This window comes from Pseudophryne corroboree, chromosome 7 (genome assembly GCF_028390025.1).
Source record: "Pseudophryne corroboree isolate aPseCor3 chromosome 7, aPseCor3.hap2, whole genome shotgun sequence".
Taxonomy (NCBI): Eukaryota; Metazoa; Chordata; class Amphibia; order Anura; family Myobatrachidae; genus Pseudophryne; species Pseudophryne corroboree.
In genome coordinates, this window is record NC_086450.1 from 228,614,338 (window position 1) to 228,633,196 (window position 18,859).

At 45.4% G+C, this 18,859-nt stretch overlaps 1 protein-coding gene across 1 annotated transcript in view; it reads left to right on the forward strand.

Annotated features, from left to right (window-relative positions):
• The window catches only part of NIFK (nucleolar protein interacting with the FHA domain of MKI67), a 33,618-nt gene extending 17,663 nt beyond the window's left edge, over window positions 1–15,955 (forward strand). The window contains exons 6-7 of the mRNA XM_063933994.1: window positions 14,533–14,595; window positions 14,672–15,955. Of these exons, the coding sequence (XP_063790064.1) occupies window positions 14,533–14,595; window positions 14,672–14,860 (252 nt within the window). The 3' untranslated portion in view covers window positions 14,861–15,955. The remainder of the gene's footprint in view (window positions 1–14,532; window positions 14,596–14,671) is intronic.
• Window positions 15,956–18,859: the final 2,904 nt, after the last annotated feature.

Sequence of the window (18,859 nt, forward strand, 5' to 3'; positions counted from 1 at the left end):
GATGCATTTCTATATATGCGAGATGCGCAGAGGGATATTTGCATTCTGGCATCAAGAGTAAATGTGATGTCCATATCTGCCAGACGACAGTGGTCAGGTGATGCAGATTCCAGACGGCACATGGAAGTATTGCCGTATAAAGGGGCGGTCCATCGGACCTGGTGGCCATGGCAACAGCTGAAAAATCCACCTTTTGTTACCCCAAGTCACATCTCAGCAGAAAAGGACACAGTCTTTTCAGTCTCAGTCCTTTCGTCCCCATAAGGGCAGGCGGGCAAAAGGGCCAGTCATATCTGCCCAGGGGTAGAGGAAAGGGAAGAAGACTGCAGCAGGCAGCCCATCACCAGGAACAGAAGCCCTCCACAGCTTCTGCCAAGTCCGCAGCATGACGCTGGGGCCGTACAAGCGGACTCAGGTGCGGTAGGGGGTCATCTCAAGAGTTTCAGCACGCAGTGGGCTCACTCACAAGTGGACTCCTGGATCCTACACGTAGTATCCCAGGTGTACATTGGAAATTCGAGACGTCTCCCCCTCACAAGTTCCTGAAGTCTGCTTTACCAACGTCTCCCTCCGACAGGGAGGCAGTATTGGGAACAATTCACAGGCTGTATTCCCAGCAGGTGATAATCAAAGTACCCCTTCTACAACAAGGGAAGGGGTATTATTCCACACTATATTGTGGTACTGAAGCCAGACGGCTAGGTGAGATCTGAAATATTTGAACACTTACATACAAGCGTTCAAATCAAGATGGAGTCACTCAGAGCAGTGATAGCGAACCAGGAAGAAGGGGACGATATGGTGTCACTGGATATCAGGGACGCTTACCTACATGTCCAAATTTGCCCTTCTCACCAAGGGTACCTCAGGTTCGTGGTACAGAACTGTCACTATCAGTTCAGACGCTGCCGTTTGGATTGTCCACGGCACCCCGGGTCTTTACCAAGGTAATGGCCGAAATGATGATTCTTCTTAAAAGAAATATGGACGCTTTCCTGATAAGGGCAAGGTCCAGAGAACAGTTGGAGGTCGGAGTAGCACTATCTTAAGTAGTTCTACGACAGCACGAGTGGATTCTAAATATTCCAAAATCGCATTTTTTTCCGACGACACGTCTACTGTTCGTAGGGATGATTCTGGTCACAGTCCAGAAAAGGATGTTTTCTCCCGGAGAAGAAAGCCAGGGAGTTATCCGAGCTAGTCAGGAACCTCCTAAAACCAGGAAAAGTATCAGTGCATCATTGCACAAGGATCCTGTGAAAAATGGTGGTTTCTTACAAAGCGATCCCATTCGGTAGATTTCACGCAAGAACCTTTACGTGGGATCTGCTGGAAAAATGGTCCGGATCGCATCTTCAGATGCATCAGCGGATAACCCTGTCTCCAAGGACAAGGGTGTTTCTTCTGCGGTGGCTGCAGAGTGCTCATCTATGAAAGGGCCGCAGATTCTACATTCAGGACTGGGTCCTGGTGACCACGGATGCCAGCCTGAGTGGCTGGGGAGCAGTCACACAAGGAAAAAATTTCCAGAGAGTGTGATCGAGTCTGGAGACTTCTCTCCACATAAATATACTGGAGCTAAGGGCAATTTACAATGCTCTAAGCTTAGCAAGACCTCTGCTTCAAGGTCAGCCGGTATTGATCCAGTGGGACAACATCACGGCAGTCGCCCACGTAAACAGACAGGGCGGCACAAGAAGCAGGAGGGAAATGGCAGAAACTGCAAGGATTCTTCGCTGGGCGAAAAATCATGTGATAACACTCTCAGCAGTGTTCATTCCGGGAGTGGAAAACTGGGAAGCAGACTTCCTCAGCAGGCATGACCTCCACCCGGGAGAGTGGGGACTTCATCGGGAAGTCTTCCACATGATTGTAAACCGTTGTGAAAAACCAAAGGTGGACATGATGGCGTCCCGCCTGAACAAAAAACTAGATATTGCGCCAGGTCAAGGGACCCTCAGGCAATAGCGGTGGACGCTCTGGTAACACTGTGGATGTACCAGTCAGAGTATGTGTTCCCTCCTATGCCTCTCATACAAAAAGTACTGAGAATCATAAGAGGGAGATGAGTAAGAATGATACTCGTGGTTCCGGATTGGCCAAGAAGGACTTGGTACCCGAAACTTCAAGAGATGTTCACGGAAGACCCGTGGCCTCTACCTTTAAGAAAGGACCTGCTCCAGCAGGGGCCTTGTCTGTTCCAAGACTTACCGCGGCCGCGTTTGACGGCATGGCGGTTGAACGCCGGATCCTGAAAGGGCATTCCAGATGAAGTCATCCCTACCCTGGTCGAAGACAGGAAGGATGTAACCGCAAAACATTTTCACCGCATTTGGCGAAGATATGTTGCGTGGTGTGAGGCCAAGAAGGCCCCTACAGAGGAATTCCAACTGGGTCGTTTCCTACATTTCCTGAAAACAGGACTGTCTATGGGCCTAAAATTAGGGTCCATTAAGGTTCAAATTTCGGCCCTGTCGAATTTCTTCCAGAAAGAACTGGCTTTAGTGCCTGACGTTCAGATGTTTGTAAAAGGGGTACTGCATATACAGCCTCCTTTTGTGCCCCAGTGGCACCTTGGGATCTCAATGTTGTTTTGAGTTTCCTAAAGTCACATTGGTTTGAACCACTCACCACTGTGGACTTAAAATATCTCACATGGAAGGTGACGATGCTATTTGCCCTGGCTTCAGCCAGGCGTGTGTCAGAATTGGCGGCTTTATCATATATAAAGCCCTTACTTAATTTTTCATTCTGACAGGGCAGAATTGAGGACTCGTCCTCAATTTCTCCTTAAGGTGTTTTCTGTTTTTCACATGAACCAACCTATTGTGGTACCTGCGGGTACTAGGGACTTGGAGGACTCCAAGTTACTTGACGTTGTCAGGGCCCTGAAAAATATGTTTCCAGGAAGGCTGGAGTCAGAAAATCTGACTCGCTGTTTAGCCTGTATGCACCCAACAAGATGGGTGCTCCTGCTTCTAAGCAGACGATTGCTCGCTGGATTTGTAATACAATTCAGTTTACACATTCTGTGGCAGGCCTGCCACAGCCAAAATCGGTAAAAGCCCATTCCAAAAGGAAGGGGGCTCATCTTGGGCGACTGCCCGAGGGGTCTCGGCTTTACAACTTTGCCGAGCAGTTACTTGGTCAGGGGAAAACACGTTTGCTAAATTCTACAAATTTGATACCCTGGCTGAGGAGGACATGGAGTTCTCTCATTCGGTGCTGCAGGGTCATCCGCACTCTCCCGCCCGTTTGGGAGCTTTGGTATAATCCCCATGGTCCTGACGGAGTCCCCAGCATCCACTAGGACGTCAGAGAAAATAAGATTTTACTTACCGATAAATCTATTTCTCGTAGTCCGTAGTGGATGCTGGGCGCCCATCCCAAGTGCGGATTGTCTGCAATACTTGTACATAGTTATTGTTACAAAAATCGGGTTATTCTTGTTGTGAGCCATCTTTTCAGAGGCTCCTTCGTTGTTATCATACTGTTAACTGGGTTCAGATCACAGGTTGTACGGTGTGATTGGTGTGGCTGGTATGAGTCTTACCCGGGATTCAATATCCTTCCTTATTATGCACGCTCGTCCGGGCACAGTATCCTAACTGAGGCTTGGAGGAGGGTCATAGGGGGAGGAGCCAGTGCACACCACCTGATCCTAAAGCTTTTATTATTGTGCCCTGTCTCCTGCGGAGCCGCTATATCCCCATGGTCCTGACGGAGTCCCCAGCATCCACTACGGACTACGAGAAATAGATTTATCGGTAAGTAAAATCTTATTTTTCTGCCTATCCAAAACCTATGCCACCGATCAGTAGAAATTAATCTGGTCCGGTGTTCAATTAATTTAGGTCTCAATCCTTTCGAGCTAGAGGAAGAGGTTTCGGCAGTCTAGTTCGTGGAAACAGGCAGAAGCTGTTCCCAGTCCACAGCCCGAAAACGGCACCCTAAACCTGCTGACAAGACCGTGGCATGACGGTCTCCTATGGTGTGCGCATGGTTGGAATGGTTTCATGATGCCTGGGCCGAAACCTCACCAGAAGTCTGGACCAACAATATTTCTGCAGCGGGGTACACTGGTATACCACAGGGAATAACATCGGGGTGTAGAGTTGGATTTTGATCCGAGGCACCAACAGGCTAAAGCTTTAACTGTTCCCAGGATGCACTGCACGGCTGCCTCTACAGCCTGGCACTGAAGCTCAGTTTGTAAGTTGGTGCCTGCAGTTCAGTTCATCAGTGCATTTGCCTTCTGGGGAAGATGGTGGCCTCTTTAGAGGCTCTACAGTACGGAAGGTTTCATGTTCGGCCCTTCCAACTGGTTCTCCTGGACAAGTTGTCGGGATCTCATCTACACATGCGCCAGAGAATACATCTGTCGCCAAAAGCCAGGATTTCACTCCTCTGGTGGCTACAACTACCTCACCTTCTGGAGGACCGCAGGTTCGGGATTCGGGACTGGATCCTTCTAACCACGGATGCGAGTCTCCAGGCTGGAGAAGGTGGTCAAGCCTGGAATCCAACCTTCCATAAACATTCTGGAACTATGAGCGGTCTAAAACTGTCTTCTCCAAGCGGCCCATCTTCTGCGAGATCGAGCCATTCAGGTGCAGTCGGACAATGTATCAACGGTGGCTTACATAAACCGACAGGGTGGAACAAAGAGCAGAGCTGCAATGTCAGAGGTAACAAGAATCCTCCTCTGGGCAGAAAAACACGCGTTGGCGATGTCTGCAATCTTCATTCTGGGAGTAGACAACTGGGAAGCAGTGTCTGCTGAGGAAGTCCATCTCCACACCTCCATCGGGAGGTGTTCACGGAGGTAACAAATCTTTGGGGTGTACCTCAAATAGACATGATGGTCTCTCATCTCAACAAGAAGCTTTGGCGGTATTGTTCCAGGTCAAGGGACCCGCAAGCCGTGGCAGTGGACGCCCTAGTGACTCCATGGGTGTTCCAGTTGGTGTACGCGTTTCCTCCACTTCCACTCAATCTAAGAGTTCTAAAACTCATAAGGAGAACAAGAGTTCAGGCAATCCTCATTGCTCCGAACTGGCCAAGAAGGGCTTGGTACGCGGATCTTGTGGATCTACTGCTTGAAGAGCCGAGGCCTCGCCCTCTTCGGGAGGACCTGTTGCAGCAAGGGCCGTTTGCCTATCAAGACTTGCCGCGGCTACGTTTGACGGCATGGAGGTTGAACGCCAGATATTAGCTCGGAAGGGCATTCCAAACAAGGTTATTCCTACCCTGATGCAGGCTAGGAAAGGAGTAATGTCTAAACATTACCACCGTATTTGGAAAAAATATGTATCTTGGTGTGTATCCAAGAAGTTTCCTACGGTGGAGTTTCAACTGGACAGTTTCTCCTCTTCCTGCAAGCAGGTGTGTATATGGGCCTGAGGTTGGGATCCGTAAAGGTCCAGATTTCTTTTTCATCCACTAGGGGTCACTGGAGTACTCTTGGGATATGGACGGCTTCCATAGGAACAAGGCACTGAATAGTTAAATTTAGAACTCTCCTCCCCTCCATATCCCAGAGTACATCAGTGTTTTTCTGTGCTCATAGTAGCAACAAGGCTTGTGTGGAGTTATCCACACTACTTTTTGAATATTTGTATTTTTTTTTTTACAACATTTTCCACATCCCTTCCCCGCTTCCAATAGGCGTGGGTCCGGGATAGTGGAAGCTGCTTACAAGCAGCTACTGGCGTGTCGGGCCTCTCTAAAAAGAGCTCCCTCAGTCACGTGCAGGATTACCTGCATGAGAAGCTGGACGGAGCTTGCAGAAGAAGCCCCGTCATAGCCCTCACTACAAGGTGTCCAGGTATGTAGCCGCCCGTCGCCGCTTCCAGGAACACCGCCGCTGTGTGATGGCCCGCCGCCGCTACCTGGTCACCGCCGCTGTGCTGCCTCCCGCCTCTCACAGAGCCGCGCCGGCCGCATTCACCATGCATAGCCGCCGCTCCACGGCTCCCTCTACCTCAGCTCCCCGCAGGTAAGCCCCGGCTCAGTGTAATAGATAGCGGTACATGGAGTACGGGGGGGAGGGGGGAGAGTGTGCCCATAGCAGCAGCAGAACGCTGCATGGGTTATTAGATAGAGAGGCTATTAAGCCTTTTTTAACAGGATATTCACTGATTATATCTGTTTGGGAAGTTATAATCTGCACTTTGTTTTATACTGTAAGCATGGGGGGGCCATTTTAACCATGCTTCCTGTTTCTTCCTGTTGTGATTCCAGACGTTCCTGTACTACATCTCTACTCCACAGAAGGCGCAGGGGTGTTAGTGGGAATTTGGAATCAGATTTCATATAGACTGGCGTGCACTGCACTTGGCCAGAGATATATAGATAGATATAAAATAAATAAATAAATAATAATATAAAAAAAAAAAAAATATATATATATATATATATATATATATATATATATATATATATATATATATATATATATATATATATAATATATATTTTATGACCCCTTAGTACAATTTTACTGAGTCGTGCAAGTTGTCTGTCTTTGTATTTTCTGTCGTCTGTCTGCATAATGAGTAAGGCACCAGCAGAAACAAAAAAGCAGTTTCACTGCCATGTCTGTAAGAATGTGTTACCGGATGGATCTACCACATGTACAGTATGTTTTGTGGATTCAGCTACGAATACAAGTTTGACTCCGGTTACAAAGCCGGTTTCATCACCGGACCCTCCATGGGCTATGCTAACACAGGTTACGGCTGGATTGCAATCAGAATTGGCTGCCGCTCGACAAAAGCGGGAAGCGGTAAGAACTAAGTCTAGGGTGAGACCGCTAGAACTACCGGAGGGTTCTCAGCCTTGCCAAAAGTCCAAGTCCACTTTGGGTAAAAGGGAGAAATTTCATTTGTCGTCTTTGTGATTTACCTGTTTCTGCTATGTTGCATTCTGACTATTCTATGCCAGACCTCTTTGCGCAAGATGACTGTGAGGAGGGCGAAGTAGACCAGCAGTCAGATAGTGACGATTTTGACAGCCCGGGCATTGATAATCTCATCAGAGCGGTGTGTCAGTCTCTGAAGTTTACAGAAACTGGGGAGCCTCTGACAAATGATGAGGTCGTCTTTACTAAACGACGGAGAACTCCAATGTGTTTTCCTGTTTCGGAATCTCTTAAGATGTTACTAGAAACACAAAAGAATCCAGATAAACTGTTTTCTATACCTCGCAGATTTAAGTCTAGTTACCTGTTTCCAGAGTCTGTGACAGCTACATGGGAGAATCCGCCATTGGTGTATTCGTCTGTCTAAACTTACAAAGAAATTAACCATACCAGTACCAACTGCTACTACGCTTAAAGACCCTTCGGACCGTAAAATAGAAGCTATGCTAAAGTCCATGTATACAGCAAGAGTGTTGCTTATACCTGGGTTGGTTGGCATTTGGGTAACTAAGGCGTTAATGGTATGGATAACAGAACTCAAGTCTGCCTTAAGTGACGATCACCTTATACTTCTCGCTGATCAAATCTGGGAAGCTGCTGATTATCTATGTACAGCTTCTACTGATGTCTGTCAGCTCACTTCTCGTCTTTCATCCTCGCTAGTTACAGCACGACGAGCACTCTGGCTGCGGTCTTAGCAAGCGGAGGTCAAAAAAGGTATAGAGGCGTTACCTTACAGTGGCGAGAAGTTGTTTTGGTCCTGAATTGGACAAATGGATTTCTGAGGCCACGGGAGGAAAGTCTGTTTTCTTACCATTGCCTCCAACAGTACCTAGACGGAGATACTCTGGACCTGCGTTCAAATCCTTTAGACCTCAGTCCTTTCGCGGGCGTGGCAGAGGAACAGCCACGCCTGGTAGACGAGGACGTGGTTTCCAACAAACCAACACCAGTCGTCGGGACGCTAAGGTCACTGACAAGCCAGTGGCATGACGGGCTTCCAGCCAATCTCGGATCTCCAAATGTGGAAGCACGCCTTCAGGCGTTCCAGTTGGCGTGGCTCCAGACGTCCACAGATGGGTGGATCCGCAATTTAGTGTTAAAAGGTTACACAATAGAGTTCGAATGTCTCCCACCACTGCGGTTTTTCAAGATAGGACTGCCTGTGTCGGACGACAAGAGGGCGGTTCTGCAAATTGCCATTCAGTCTCTGCTGCATGCAGCAGTTTTGATTCCGGTCCCTGTACACCAACAAGGTCAGGGTTATTATTCCAGTCTGTTTGTGGTACCAAAGCCGGATGACTCTGTCAGGCCAATATTGAACTTAAAGGGTCTCAATCAGTACGTCACTTACTACAGATTCAAGATGGAATCTCTGCAGTCAGTAATTGCAGGTTTAGAGCCACAGGAATTCATGATTGCACTGGATCTCAAGGATGCGTACTTACACATTCCGATTTGGCCACCTCATCAGAGGTTCTTGCGGTTTGCAATACGGCAGAACCATTATCAGTTTCAGGCTCTACCGTTTGGCGCCTCGTCAGCGCATTGGGTATTCACCAAGGTGATGTCAGCTCATCTCAGATCCCTGGGAGTGATAATGGTTCCGTACTTGGACGATTTGCTCATCAAGGCTCCGTCTCACCAGATGCTCCTCCAACATGTGTTGCTAACGTACAATGTACTGGTACAGCACGGTTGACTTGTCAACTTCAAGAAATTGCATCTGATTCCGTCTCAACGACTTCAATACCTAGGTATGATTCTCGATACGGTAAATCAAAGAATTTACCTACCAGAACAGAAAGTACAGGTCATTCGTCATCTGGTACATTTAGTGCTCAAGCCACGCAGTGTCTCGGTACATTTGTGCATTCGCCTCTTACGCACAATGGTGGCGGCTTTCGAAGCGCTTCAGTTCGGGAGATTTCACTCACGTCCTTTTCAACTGGATGTGCTCGCACAGTGGTCGGGCTCGCATCTGCAGATTCACCACAGGGTGAGGTTGTCGCCACGGGCTAGAGTGTCTCTACTCTGGTGGCTCAAAGTACACAATCTAACCGCAGGGAAACGGTTCGGCGCCTGGAATTGGATAATTCTAACGACGGACGCGAGAATCAGAGGTTGAAGCTGTAGTTCAAAATTATCAGCTCCAGGGTCTCTGGGCGGATCACGAAAGATTGCTGTTTTTAAATGTCCTGGAACTCCGGGCAATTTACAATGCGCTACGACAAGCAGTGCACATGCTTCGGTCTCAGACTGTTCAGGTGCAGTCAGACAATGCGACGGCGGTCGCATACATCAACAAACAAGGAGGAACGAGAAGCCGCATGGCCATGCGGGAAGTAGCTTGAATCCTCAATTGGGCCGAGCATCATCAAGTGATATTGTCGGCAGTGTTCATTCCGGGAGTGGACAACTGGGAGGCGGATTATCTCAGCCGTCGGGATTTTCATCCAGGAGAATGGGCATTAAATCCAGAAGTGTTTCACATGTTGGTCCATAGGTGGGGTTACCCTCAAGTGGACCTGATGGCATCTCGCCACAGTCACCAAACACCCCAGTATGTGTCCAGAACGTGAGATCCAAAGGCAGTGGCGGTGGATGCTCTCACCATCGCGTGGCCGTACAGCCTCGTGTATCTGTTTCCACCGTTTCCGCTGCTCCCTCTGTTGCTAAAACGGATCAAGAGAGTCCGTCACAGTAATACTAGTGGCGCCTCATTGGCCTCGGAGAGCTTGGTTCTCGGATCTCCGCGGACTACTCGCAGACGATCCTTGGCCACTCCCACTACGTACGGACCTGTTACAACCGGGTCCGTTCCTTTACCCCGATTTAGCGCGGCTGCATTTGACGGGGTGGCTGTTGAGACCGCCCTCTTAAGAAGAGCGGGCATTCCAGAATCGGTTATACCATTCATGTTACGAACTAGGAAGCCGGTTACGGCAGCTCATTATTACAGAATTTGGTGTCTATATATAGCTTGGTGTGAAGATCGGAAGTTTCCGACTTCATCTTTCAAGTTATCCCGTCTTTTGTTATTTCTACAGACAGGGTTAGATGGAGGACTGCGTTCATCTACACTAAAGGTGCAGATATCTGCGTTGTCAATTTGCTTTCAAAGACTATTGGCTCTATTGCCGTCGGTACACACTTTTCTGCAAGGAGTACTCAGAGTACAGCCTCCATTCATTCCACCTACAGCACCATGGGACTTGAATCTGGTTTTAGATTTCTTACAGTCTTCATATTTTGAACCCTTACAACAAGTGGATATAAAGTTTCTCACTTGGAAAACAATTTTTCTACTGGCCTTAGCTTCGGCAAGCCGTGTTTCAGATTTGGGTGCCTTGTCATGCAAGCCACCGTATTTGGTGTTTCATGATGACAGAGCGGATTCCACTTTCTTACCAAAAGTAGTGTCATCATTTCACATCAATCAACCAATAGTAGTTCCTGTGTTGACAGGAAATTCTGGAACCTTGGATGTGGTACGCGCATTACGTGTTTGTATCCCGAACGTCTACAGTTCGGAAGACGGATACGTTGTTTGTTCTCTATGATGCTGCCAAGATGGGTTGGCCAGCTTCTAAGCAGACTTTATCCAGATGGATTAAACTGACCATTCGTCAGGCTTACCTTCGTGCTAGGTTACAGCCGCCTACATCAGTAACAGCTCATTCCACACGTTCTGTGGGAACTTCGTGGGCAGCTGGTCGTGGGGCTTCTACGACGCAGCTTTGCCATGCGGCTACATGGTCATCAGTGCACACGTTTGTGCGCTTTTCTAAGTTTGATACGTTAGCGGCATCAGCATCTAGCTTTGGCCGCCTAGTGTTACAGGTGCCAAACAGCTCTCCTGCCCACGGGGGAAACTTTGCTATGTCCCAAGAGTACTCCAGTGACCCCTAGTGGATGAAAAAGAAAATAGGATTTTGGTACTTACCAGGTAAATCCTTTTCTTTGAATCCATAGGGGGCACTGGACGCCCACCCAGAGCAGTTTTACCTGGTTTGTGGTAAGTTCAGAGGATCTTATGGTAACACATTCTCACCGACTTGTTCAAGGTTTCAAGTTCTAGCAGTTATAGTGCCAACTGTTTAGTTGTCAGTCACGTTATGTGTCAACTTTATTGTTGTCTGTTATGTTATATGTAATTCTCCATTGTCAACCTCTCTATAGCTCCTGTTCGGCTCAGTAAAAAACACTGAGGTACTCTGGGATATGGAGGGGAGGAGAGTTCTAAATTTAACTATTCAGTGCCTTGTTCCTATGGAAGCCGTCCATATCCCAAGAGTACTCCAGTGCCCCCTATGAATTCAAAGAAAAGGATTTATGGTAGACTTACCATTGTTGAATCTTTCTGCGAGGTACACTGGGTTCCACATGGCTTATGATATAGTGTAGCCTTTTTAGCTATTATCTATTGTGGAATATAGATGCAACTGAGTTAATCACACATCCTACTTAGCATATTACTTGCAGTGTATGTCAATCATTTATTCTCTCTATTCCCTGCTTATAGTACATCTCATAACATTAAGATTTGTTATCGGGGACTACCTGCTATATAAATAAATGCTATTTTTAATTATCATCTGGTGTTTTTTATCCCATTATAACCTGTTGGGTATATAGACTGATTTGGATAAAATTGGATTCAGATCCTGTTTGAATACATTATCAAAGATCACTAGATATATACGACTGGATTTCCACTAGTGCATAACTATTATTAGAATTTTATTTCTTTTCTTTTATCCTACACAGAAGCAAAATTGCTATAAATCTAAGATGTGATCTTGGTAAAATCTAATGCATGCCTATTAAACACTATAAATAAAATTGTAATACGCAGTAGGGGCGAGGAAGCCAGGATCACCATTCAACCTGTGGGCGGAAGTGACTAGATACTGAGGATCAGAAATAAGAATATTGTGATAAATAACTTCTAAATGTGTGTTTATGTGTTGTGCCGTTTGTGTGTCATATGTATTGACCAATAAATACAAGCAAAAGAAGCTACCACCGCCTGCACATCTGAGGGCGGAAATAAACTGTTACCATGGGAGCATTATAAAACAGCGTTGGGCAGGAAATCGATCACACCGCAATCCTGACAAAGCCTTACTAGGTGAAACGCGTAGATCGCGGAACGAATCGATCACGCTCCGTACAGCGCCCGGAAGTGAGAGACAACGGAGCCAGACGGACGGGTGTCTGCCGGCAGACAGCACCAGCGCTGCACCTTCAGCAAGTATCTTACTACATTCTTTGATACAGGACAAAAACTACAGGACTGTGTTTTAAATATGGTAGGAGAGATCCTGACCAATCACACCAGTGTTAACCCCTGCATCTACCAGACTGTTGCATGAACACAGATAAATCAAAAGCACTTTCTAACATCAGTGCAATTTACTGAGACTGTGCTACAACCCATAATCTGTCTTCCAGTGGGGTAAATCGCAGAACAAGTGTGCCCACAGGGATTGTTTTATGTTTGTCTTGTCTTACATGTTGTGTGTGGATTTAATACCGGTATTAATTGAACCCTTTTAAAATTGTCACAATTTATTCTTTTTATAAATAAATCACGTATATTTTTTAGACCTTTAAAAAAAAATTTTTTTATATACATATGGTATTTAAGTCACAATATATTCAATATATTTACCAATGCAAACTTAGTGAGCGCTGAACTATACACTATTTATACATAGTTCTTTATGACAGGCCTTCCTTGGTGTCCTCAGAAAGCGAAGTCATTAGACACTACTATTCAAGTGTTACTTCAGACTGAAGTAATTCTGCCGGTCCCTACTTGTCAAAAGAACGGGATTTTATTCAAATCTTTTTGTAGTGCCAAAACCGGATGGGTTTTTCTGAGGCCAATTCTCAATTTAAAGTTGTTAAATCCATTCCTGACAACTTACAGATTCAAGATGGAATCAATAGTCTGTCATTGCGGGATTGGAGCAAAAATCGCCTAGTGTGTATGGGCCTATAGAGTGACTGCATTATTGGAAATAAAGCTCCTCAGAATTCACTGGGATTATTCCTAGAGATACCGTTGCTGCAGATATTACAATTTGAACCGTCCAGAGGGGTAAAATATAAATAAAAAATATATATAAATATATTAAAATTTTCTATCCCTTTTTTATGTTTCTATTAACCAGTTTCTAAGAAACAGCCACATATTGACTTGTATCGTCTGTCTGGAGAAGTTTGTAGCAACAAACTAAAATAGAGCCTGTGGAGAAGTAGTAATAATAAAACTTAATTACTATTGGAACTGTGAATGTATCCATGTTTGTATATTGTATATTTTAGATAATTTGGCATTATGAGAGAGAGTGTATCTATTCCCTAAAGTTTGACTGCCCATTATATTTATATATGTTTGTACGTTGTGTCTGACATTTTATTAAATGTTAAATTAAGCACGAGTCTCCCGTCCATTTTTTGGAAGCCACACAGCCATAATTGACTGTATATTTTTTTTTTTTATAGATGAGCATAATCTTTATTCACCAAGCGCAGTCATTTTATCTATCTACTTGTATGTTTGCATTTTTGGGGGCTTAAACCGTTTAATTACTTGCAGCTTGGAGAACTACTAACAGATCTCAGATCTTCTGTGAACGTTTGCTTGCTTAAATCTTTCTATCTCTTCCGTGTAATCCCAGACAAACTCTAATGTTGAGATATCAGGGCTCTGTGGGGGCCATATCACTTCCAGGACTCCTTGCTCTTCTTTACGCTGCAGAGAGTTCTTAAGGTCATTGGCTGTATGTTTGGCACCGTCGTCCTGCTGCAGAATAAATTTGGAGCAAATAGGACACCTCCCTGATGGTTTTGCATGATAAGTATTTCTCTGCATTAAAGCACAGCGAAAGGGACAATGTTGAGGACTGTAGACAGTGGTGGGCAAGGGAAACTTAGTGCTTCAGGTGCAGAACAGGTGCTCTGGACTGTGTCAAAATGTGAAATATTTGACTGTAACAGTGCCAGTGTGTTTGCCGAAGGGCTGGAGAGCGGTTCAATGAGTCTGCAGGCGATAGTAAAGCATGGTGGAGGTCTGTGCAAGTTTGGTACTGCATTTCAGCAAATGGAGTTGGGGATTTGGTCAGGATTAAGAGCATCCTCATTTCTGGTAAATACATGCAGGTACTTACCCATTATGCAGTACCGTCAGAGAGGCATCTGATTGGCTCCAAATTTATTCTGCAGGACAACAACCCCAAACATACAGCCAATGTCATTTAGAACTATCTTCAGCGTAAAGAAGAGTAAGGTGTCCTGCAAGAGATATGGTCCCCACAGAGCCCTGGTATCTCAACATCATTGCGTCTGTCTGGCATTAAAAGAAGAGACAGAAGGATTTCAGCAAACCTTCTTTCCATAGGAGATCTGTTAGTAGTGCTCCAAGATGTTTGTAACAACCTCCCTGCCAAGTTCCTTCAAAACTGTGTGCAAGTGTACCTTTGTTTTATCACTGTTTCCACTTGTAAAGCGAAACGTAACTTACTGTGCTAAAAATATAAATATTTATTTACATCCTTTATCCCTAAGAGGGGTTAAATAATTTTTACCTTATCTTCCAGGCTGCTCATAAGAAGGTGACAAAACGGTCTGTGTCAGATGCTGACTTGTCTGTAAACAGTCAGGTGAGTGGAATTTACTTCTGGGTCAGACATCAGACTGGTCCAGACAAGATGTAATAAAGAAGTCTTTGTTTTTCAGGACCCAACACCAGTGTGCACACCAACAGTTCTGGAAAGGAGAAAATCTGTCCGCTTGGACGATGCAGATGATGATGATGAAATTGTACTGAAGTTACCGGAGGTAAAAACCACCTCTAAGAAAGTACCGAAACTCGCCAAGATGGAGAAGAGAATAAAGATTAAGAAACTGAAATTACAAACAAATTGAATTTGGGGATAAAGGACTGCAGAACCTGCAAGGGAAACGTGCTGCTGAGGCCAGAGTACTTGGGGAGGATGAGACCCTTATCCACAAACATGACATCATTATACTTTCCTGTAAATATTTCCATACAGGACCACTCTTGTGTAATGGTTTCACATCCAGTATCTGCTCTCTGTATTTATGGTATGAGAACTTTTTATATGTCTCACTGTATTAAACATTCTTGTGTGCAGGACTGTGTGCTCTAATACTGGTAAAATCTTTATGAAACTGCAAAGATGAATAGTCCATTGATGCTGCAATGTTTTTATATGCTAATATTATATATATATATATATATATATATATATATATATATATATATATATACTCATTCATTCTCTCTCTCATTCTCTCTCATTCTCTCTCTCATTCTCTCTCTCATTCTCTCTCTCTCTCTCTCTCTCTCTCTCTCTCTCTCTCTCTCTCCATACATGGGGTCTGTAAGGGTGGAGCAAGGACCTTTTTCTGCTGACCTGGATTTTGCAGTCATAAATCTTTATTTTTTAATAAACCAGTATTTGCCTTCTCTTTTGGGATATGTGGAGCAGTTACTTCTATACAATATACACTAAAATACATTGACTCTTGCACATTTATGGATACATTTATTGAATATATATATTTTATTCCTGTAAATGTCCTAATTTTTCCTTTACTGTATTATACTGTAGTAATGATCATTTGTGCGCTAATCTTGGTTTTGACTATGTTGCCCATACAGAATATACAAATACTTATTGGTGAGTGACTTAGGGGTATATGCAATTGTGGTCGAATTCCCAAAATTGTAGAATTTCGGGAATTTTTCGCCAACAAAAAAAAAATCGACAATGCAATTCAGTACTTTCCGACAAAAAAATGGACTTTCAAATTTCGACTTTTTGAAATTCGACTTTTGACAAATTCGACTTTTTTGCAATGATACACATGCTGCAATTCGACCAAAGTCTATTCAATGGAAGTTTGGAAATTCGACAACAGTGCTTTTAGACAGTAAATTCGTCATTTTCAATCCGCCACACTTTGGTGGGTGAAACTAATAAAAAAAATTTAAAACATGTTTTTTTTGTGGTTTTTTTTTTTTTTTCTTGGTAATATCATATCTATTTATATTAGAAGGGATTAGGTACTTGGTTTGTCTTTTTTGGAGGCACAAGTATTTATATATTTTTAAAAATAATATATATTTTTTTTTGATGGAATGGTAAAATCCCTGAAAAAAATGGCGTGGGGTCCCCCCTCCAAAGCATAACCAGCCTCGGGCTCTTCGAGCTGGTCCTGGTTCTAAAAATGCGGGGGAAAAATTGACAGGGGTTCCCCCGTATTTTTAAAACCAGCACCGGGCTCTGCGCCTGGTGCAAAAAATACGGGGGACAAAAAGAGTAGGGGTCCCCCGTATTTTATACACCAGCATCAGGCTCCACTAGCTGGACAGATAATACCACAGCCGGGGGTCACTTTTATACAGTGCCTTGCGGCCGTGGCATTAAATATCCACCTAGTCACCCCTGGCCAAGGTACCCTGGGGGAGGGGGGACCTCTTCAACCAAGGGGTCCCCCCCCCCAGCCACCCAAGGGCCAGGGGTGAAGCCAGAGGCTGTCCCCCCCCGTCCCCCCCCCCCCCCATCCGAGGGCTGCGGATGGGAGGCTGATAGCCTTGAGAAAAATGACAGAATATTGTTTTTTCCAGTAGTACTACAAGTCCCAGCAAGCCTCCCCCGCAAGCTGGTACTTGGAGAACCACAAGTACCAGCATGCGGGAGAAAAACGGGCCCGCTGGTACCTGTAGTTCTACTGGAAAAAAAATACCCAAATAAAAACAGGAGACAGACACCGTGAAAGTAAAACTTTTATTTCATACGTCGACACACACATACTTACCTATGTTCACACGCCGACATCGGTCCTCTTCTCCAAGTAGAATCCAGGGGTACCTGAAAAGATAAATACACTCACCACATCCATGGTCCAGAGGTAAATCCACGAACTTGTCAAAAAAACAAACCGGACACCCGTACCACACGGACTGAAAGGGGTCCCATGTTGACACATGGGACCCCTTTCCACGAATGCAGAGAGACCCCCCCGTGACAGCTGTCACTGAAAGGTCTCTTAAGCCAATCAGCGAGCGCAACGTCCTTGCACTCTGCTGATTGGCTCTGTGCGCGTCTGAGCTGACAGCGCATCGCAAAGCCTCCATTATATTCAATGGTGGGAACTTTGCAGCTAGCGGTGGGGTCACCCGCCGATCAGCGGCTGACCGCGGGTAACCCCACCGCTGACGGCAAAGTTCCCACCATTGAAAGTAATGGAGAGGCTTTGCGATGCGCTGTCTGAGGTCACACGCGCACAGCCAATCAGGTGAGCGCCACGGAAGCAGCGCTTCCTGATTGGCTGAAGGGACCTCAGTGACAGGAGTCACGTGGTGTCCCGGCATTCGGGGAAAGGGGTCTGATGTGTAAACATGGGACCCCTTTCAGTCCGGCATGGTACGGGTGTTCGTGTTGTTTTTTTTAACAAGTACGTGGATTATCTCCCGGACACTGGATTGAGGTGAGTCTAATTTTTTTCACAGGTACCTCGGATCGTCGGAGACTGTGGCAGTCGGCATGTCAACATAGGTAAGCATGTGTGTCGGCAGTGTGTAATAAAGTTGTACTTGTCAAGGTGTGTGTCTCCTGTTTTTATTTGGGTATTTTTTTTCCAGTAGTACTACAGGTACCAGCGGGCCCATTTTTCTCCCGCATGCTGGTACTTGTGGTTCTCCAAGTACCAGCTTGCGGGGGAGGCTTGCTGGGACTTGTAGTACTACTGAAAAAAACAATATTCTGTCATTTTACTCAAGGCTATCAGCCTCCCATCCGCAGCCCTTGGATGGGGGGGGGCGGCAGCCTCGGGCTTCACCCCTGCCCTTGGGTGGCTGGGGGGGGGAGACCCCCTTGATTGAAGGGGTCCCCACTCCCCCAGGGTACCCCGGCCAGGGGTGACTAGTTGGATATTTAATGCCACGGCCGCAGGGCGCTGTATAAAAGTGACCCCCGGCTGTGGCATTATCTGTCCAGCTAGTGGAGCCTGATGCTGGTGTATAAAATACGGGGGACCCCTACTCTTTTTGTCCCCCGTATTTTTTGCACCAGCATCAGGCGCAGAGCCCGAGGCTGGTTATGTTTTGGAGGGGGGACCCCACGCCATTTTATTCCGGGTTTTTTTTAATTCGCGGCAAAATCCGGCAAATCGGCCGTTTTTCGACTGCGGGAATGTCGAATCCGTTTTTCATTGAATATGGTGAATTCCGGCAGCCACCTGCTGGAATTCACCTGTCTAATTGTGTTGAATTAAAAAAACGGTGATAATTTGCCGCGATTCGCCGTGAATTGCATATACCCCATAGTCTTTTGGCTCCATCCTCCTCTATTGTGTGGTGCTAACAAGGAATCATTGATATTTTGGTAATGAACATGTTCTCTACACCTTCTCTGCATATTATTATGGCTGCGGTTCCCAAAATAAAATGAGCAGTCCTTATACCCTGTCCGTAGCTAAAAACACTGTATATTAATGATTGAAAAGCTTTGCTTTAGTAATTTATAACTGAGGAATACAATTGGCAATGGATCAATACAGTTTAATGACTCAATCCTTTTTTTTTTATTTTATTATAAGGTTAATAATTACATTCACACTGTCTAGGAAACTATAGTTAATTGCTATTTTCCCAATTGGAAAGGATATTGGGACAGATGTATTAAGCCTGGAAACGGTATAAGGAAGTGATAAACCAGTGATCAGTGCAAGGTGATAAATGCACCAGCCAATTAGCTCCTAACTGCTAATTTACATATTGGAGCTGATTGGTGCATTTATTACCTTGCAATTATCACTTCCTTATGCCTTCTTCAGGTTAATATATCTGCCCATTGTCCGTTCAAAAAAAAAAAAAAAAAAAAGTTGAAACAAGGA